Source organism: Chelonoidis abingdonii, chromosome 2, assembly GCF_003597395.2.
Source record: "Chelonoidis abingdonii isolate Lonesome George chromosome 2, CheloAbing_2.0, whole genome shotgun sequence".
Classification (NCBI taxonomy): domain Eukaryota; kingdom Metazoa; phylum Chordata; order Testudines; family Testudinidae; genus Chelonoidis; species Chelonoidis abingdonii.
In genome coordinates, this window is record NC_133770.1 from 174,109,118 (window position 1) to 174,115,117 (window position 6,000).

Here is a 6,000-nt window from a genome sequence, read left to right on the forward strand (position 1 = left end):
CATACTTTACATACCAGTCTACAAAAACACCTGTTGCTATCACTATCATACATCAAACTGAGTAACAAAACATAGGATTTATTTAATGGAACTTTCAACTAACCTTGGCTGTGAATTGGCCATTAAAATTTAATTTAATTTTAGCAAATATTGAGCTATTCCTCTTCAGACAATGTTTTTTCAGGACCTAAAACAACCATTTCAGCACCTTGACCTGATAGAAATAATTCTAACTAGCATATATTGTAAGCAAGGCTCAGTCTAGATTCCTGAATATTTAATCAGGATTGATTAATGACAGTACTAGAAGTAAGATTTAGTTAAATAGAACTTATTGAATATCCTAGAACTCTGATAGGTGCTACAGTTAGCTGTCTTAAGGAACCACTTCCAGAAAATTCCTGTAAGGCAACTTATAAACAAATAAATGAGTGGTTTCTATTTACAGATTATTTTGCTTAACAAGTTACGGCACACAACATTGTTTCTGTGGCTAATCTTCAGTGATTTATAAGACAGAAAGATACTGGTTCTTAATTGTCTTGGAATTTAAAGGAGTTTTTGTTTTGAGAGTAAAAAATAAAAAACCCAGTTGCCACCATGCCGCACATACAGTTGATGTATACTGCCAGACACACCTACTTAGGTACTTATCACTTGTATATCTTCTGAAGCTGATTTAAATTGAAAAATTAGAAAGGCCAGTGTGCTGCTGACACTCTTATTTTTTTAAATGTTTTGTGTAGTCTATTGACTTTACATTTCAGGCAAACTAGTATTTATTTGCCTAATATAGTTTGTTAAATATTGGAGTGAAAAACACCATGGCTCTTTCATGGTGACCCTGACCCATGTGCTTCTCAAAAAGAGCACTGGTTCTGGATAAATAGTCTTCAGGCTCTATGAAGGAGCTAATGGTCTCTCGGGGAGCGGGATAGGTCAGTACTAAACTGAATGTGGTACCTGTTGGGAAACAGACTGTGCATCTTAGTAAATCGCTTTACCTAGAGTAGTGTGGAGTATATGGTGATAAAAAAAAAAACACCAAGTAGACAGTAAAGAAGCTGAGTAGTCTGGCTTGAGTTGCTCTGTTTCAACAAGGGATAAGAAATGAAAATGGAATACAGAGAGGTTGGGTAAGTGACTAGCGTAGACAGACTAATGAGAACAATGTAGCCTTTCCTCTCTGCAAAACTTGTATTACTTCCAAAACGCTAGTAAGCTAATAGGAGTACTTGTGTTTAAAAATGGGCTTGTAGACAGTATGAGACTCCACTGATGGACAGCAGGAAAGGTTACATATAGCAGTGGTAGACTGGCCATATCTCAGACCCTTGCAACTATGGAGTTACCATAATTAAACCGTTGTCAGATACACTAAGGCTTTGTCTACACTACTGCAGTAAGTAGACCTAAGTCAGGCTATTCCAGCCATGTGAATAATGTAGCTGGAGTCAACATAGCCTAGGTCAACTTACTGCAGTGTCTACATCACACTGTGTCGAAGAGAAATGCTCTCCCATTGACTGACTTCAATCTTGTTCTAGTGGAGTACTGGAATTGACCAGAGAGTACACTCTGCAGTGGATTTAGCAGGTCTTCACTATAACTGCTAAATTGACCCCCACTGCATCGATCACAGCAGCATTGATCTCTGATAAGTGTAGACATGGCCTCAGTTTCTTTTGTACTGGCTCAGATAGAGACCAGGTGTTTTCAATGAGGACATGAGTATCTCCTCTCCCTTTAGGGTCTGGTTTACCTGTAGTATTCCCCTAGTTGTATATAGGGTCTTAAGTCCTTTTTATGCTATCAGCAGAGACTGGAGCTTGTAAAGGATGTGCTAAGAGCTGTGATGGTGACCACCTATGAGTTCCCTATCTTCTGCGTTACCTTTCCCCAATCTTTAACTCCCATCCTCTTTCTTATGCTGCAGTGAATTGAGAATTTTTTTAACAAGCTTTCAGCTCCACATCTCTCTTCTATTCAAGAGATGTTAAAGTATTAAAAATCAAAACAATACAAGCTAATTCTTCAAATAGTTTGCTCTCTTTTTCTTAAAATACAGCTATCAGACTTAGGTTTTAAGTATGCCTCAGGTTAGACTGTTTTAAGGGAGTTTGTTGTAGTATATTGTCACAAATTTTAATATGTGAATATTTTGGGTCTGACATGTAAGCAGAAAGCCAGTTCCTGTTCCTGTTTGTTTAGGTCAATTTTAGAAAATGCTGATAAATGCAGAAAGTACAGCTTTCTAAAACGAATGGTGCTATAGCTTTTTACTAAAGCTCATGGTTGTAAAGTAATGGGAGACTATTTTATTATAGGAAACAACATGTTGGACAGCTCTTCCAAAATGTTAATATAGAGTCATTCTGCTGCATATGGTAGAGCTAACTTTTGTATCTACTTTTCGTATCTGGCAAGACATTTGGCTAGAGCTTAAACAGGGCCTCGTTAGTAATTTTCTGGCATCTGCATTGATCTTTTGAAAGTCGAGTCCAGGCCTTTGGTTGGATCACAGTAAGGCACTTTCACGTCTGCCAAAACACATGCTAAAAATAGTCAGTTCAAATAGCTTGTTCAACTGCATCCATAGTTCTTGCCCTACCAATTTCACAGCTGTGAAGGACTGTGAAATAAGCCCTTCCCTGTGAAATCTGATCTCCCCCTGGTTGCTGGGAGCACCCCAGTGAGATGGCTCCTACCTGCAAGTCCTAGTTGGGCTGGGGAGGGAGAGGATTTGTCCTTCCTCTGTACAGCCGCTCTCAGGGGGAGATCAGACCCACCTTGGAGTGCCTGCTTCCCCATTGCTGCATGAAGTTCCAGCCCTGGAGATTCCTACAGCTGGAGGAGATTTGTGGAGATGGGTTGGATATTCCCCTGCTCTTAGCTGTGAGTTCCTGCTGGGATGGGGAGGGATAGGACATGGCAGCTGGGGAGTGGGTGGGTGGGAGGAGATCAGACCCACTTCCAGGTACTTTTTGGGTTGGGACCCCCAGGGGTACAACACTGTGAAATTTCAGATGTAATCGGCAGACAATGTGAAATTGACTAATTTAAAAACCCTCTAGCTGTGAAATTGATCAAAATGTTTAGTGTCTGAGGGGTCTGTCTCAAAATACTTGTATCTATCCAAAATATTTTTATTTCTAATTGTAGAAAAATTGCAAATAATAAAGCTATTAAAATGCCAATTGGTTCAAATGCTCAGTGTGATCAGAATTTATTTTAAACCTCAGCAGGCTGAAATGATGAGTGTTTATCAGAGGAATGGGCTGTGGATTTCAGTTGAATGATTAAGTATCTGTGCAAAGCATTTTAATGTTCAGAAGACTCAATTTTTTCCTATTAACAGGGAAGTCATAAGTTTGAAAACTGAGATGTTCCTCAAAGCCTAATGAAGCCCACCAAAAACAGTCCAAATGTAACAATAGTACATTGGTTTAAATAAACGCTTTGAGTTTCTGTGCCTCTTAAATTCTGTGCAAGACAGGAGGAGGGAGGCCTATGGTAGCTTTAACTCACCTTTGTGCTTTTCTGATTCTGGACTGCTTAGCAGCCCTTGACATTACTGACAGCTGCGCGGGGAGCTGTCTGAACTACTCAGCTTGTCCCTGTGGGCTATGGCACTGCATGGACCCTTGCTTTTGCCCCACCCCTGAAATGCATGCCTCCTGTTGCAATATGCATGAATGGGTCCTTGCAAGACCACTTTGTGTTTTGAGCAAATCCTCTTCTGGATGAATCTAGCATTTTTAATATTCCTTTATACCACTGTGGTCCTTTCTGCCTGCATAAAGAGACCATGGCAGGGTGCGCATCTTGCTCTTTGTATACATAGTGCATATAAAACTGTGAAATTTGTAGTGTGAGACTTAATTGTCTGCCTCTGACCGAAGGTAAAGGCTGAAGGAAACTTTTCATATGATTATGCACACCTGTTTTCCCTGGCCTGTAGTACATATTTGATCTTCACTCTTTGCTCTCTGCTTATCTGAAGTGGTGGTAACATGCCTTAGGAGGTCTTTATTTTGACAACTGCAAAGAAAGCCAAAACAGACTTTGAGTGTGATCAGTATCCTATGCATTTGAAAACGTGGATTGGGGGGATATGTGTAAAATCAGAACTGGATGGAAAGTAATTCTGTTTAGCAGGAATTCAATCTGCAGGGATAAAGGAGCAGAAGTAGCAGCATCCAGGCTTGAGGGTAGGGGAAATATATCTTGTGAATAATCAGCATTTCAAAGCTACTTACAGCTGATCACTCACTCTTCTGACTTTCCTGTGTGAATGGCCGTTGGAGTGCAACTCTGAATATTAATGTCAGTTCAGCATGTTGGGCTTTAACACAGTGCATCTTTGGTTCCCTTAAAATGTATTCTGGAGTTGAATTCCCAGGCACCTCACTTCCAGTATCTCAAAATATAAGAAAGCTATCTCAGGATTTTGTAAAAAGCTTACCCTGATAGGGAGTCAACATGTTGTTTCCACCAGGAGCGCAACAACCTTAGTATAGTTAAGAACACTTGAAGAAAAAAATCATGTGAAAATGACCCTTCCAGATCTTTTCTGAAGTATTTCTATTCCAGTAAGCTGCTTTTATCCAAGAACAAATTGAAAAGACAAGACTTGTGATGTGCATGACAACAGATGCTCAGACTTCTATGCTGCAGTGAAATGGCCAGTCTCAAACTTACTGCACAGTCTTTCCAGATGCCATACTTGACATTTGATAGTCTTTGTTAAGTTCACTTGCCCTAGTTACTGTGTTACTTGAGGCATGCAGGTGTTTTATCTCCTAGTTTTAGGATGACTTGAGCAACTGAGCTGAATACATATTTTTAGTAGGAAAATCATAACAAAGTAGTATGTGAGGAGTGTTTATACACTTGTATTTGAGAGTATGTTCAGAATTAAGTGAACAAATTACTTAAATCTGCTGCTGTGGTTAATGCTAATCTGTCACTTAACGGTAGTTATTACATTTGCCAAGGTTTTTCAGAGACTAGTGATCTTGAGTGCCCAACTTCAGACATTTTAAAGGAATCTGACTTTCAGAGGCTGTGGGGGGGAGGGGTCCTTTTGAAAATGTTTTGTGTTGAGCACCTGGAAAATTGCGGTACGCTGTCTCTAGTCACTTCTTAAAGTCTGTCTTTGTCAATAGCATGTACTGTGCACCTGTAAGAAAAAATAAATTGCATGCTTACTTGGTTGCATTTTTCTGTTGACAGCAACCTCTCAGACTTACAAAATTTGGCCTGCATGATTTCAGATGGGGTGTTTTTTTTTTTGAGAATATACATTGTTTAAAGGAACTTCCCCTCTATTTTTCTTCCCCCATATAGAATGACTTTTCCCATAATGACTGCATGCCAAGTAATGAGAACAGTTTGGATCACATCACACCACCTCATGATGGACTTTCGATGGCCTCTCATAGACCTCAGCGGGAAGGTATGTAAATAAAATTCTGTTTAGAAGTTTTTGGTTTTCTTCTATGTCTTACTCCTCACTCAGCTGAGGAATTGACTGCTCCCTAAGGGCAGCTGCTTCTGGATCAGCTACACAGCACTCTCCAGTCTGGTATGAGCAGAATGACAGGATTGTATAATTCTAGTTAGTTTCCTACTGCAAATATCAGAGTGGATAGAGATTAATTGCTGGTGGGTCAAGAAATAAGCTTCCCCCTGAAGCAGAGATGGTGTGTTGGGAGGAGGAAAATAAACTTAACATGAACTGAATTTATCCACTGTATTGGTTGCTATAGTGATGCAAAACATTTTGTCAATTAAGATGTCGATATTGTGAAGTAGTGAATTGTTACTTGCTTGGTTCACTCTTTTTACCTAAGACTCATAGACTTTAAGGTCAGAAGGGACCATCATGATCATTTAATACAGGGGTGGCCAAACTGTGGTTCATGAGCCACATGCTGCTCTTTTACAGTTAAAGTGCTGTTCACGGAGCCTCACCCCCCCCCCCCCCCCCCCCCCCCC

General features: G+C 40.0%; 1 protein-coding gene across 4 annotated transcripts in view; it reads left to right on the forward strand.

Moving 5' to 3' along the window:
• ZCCHC2 (zinc finger CCHC-type containing 2) overlaps positions 1–6,000 on the forward strand; it is a 347,582-nt gene that overhangs the window by 8,867 nt on the left and 332,715 nt on the right. For all 4 annotated transcript variants that reach the window (XR_012655308.1, XM_075062813.1, XM_075062812.1 and 1 more), the window contains exon 2: positions 5,350–5,458. Coding sequence is in view for 3 of the 4 variants with exons in the window: in XM_075062813.1 (XP_074918914.1) it covers positions 5,350–5,458 (109 nt within the window). In the remaining variant the exon portion in view is untranslated. The remainder of the gene's footprint in view (positions 1–5,349; positions 5,459–6,000) is intronic.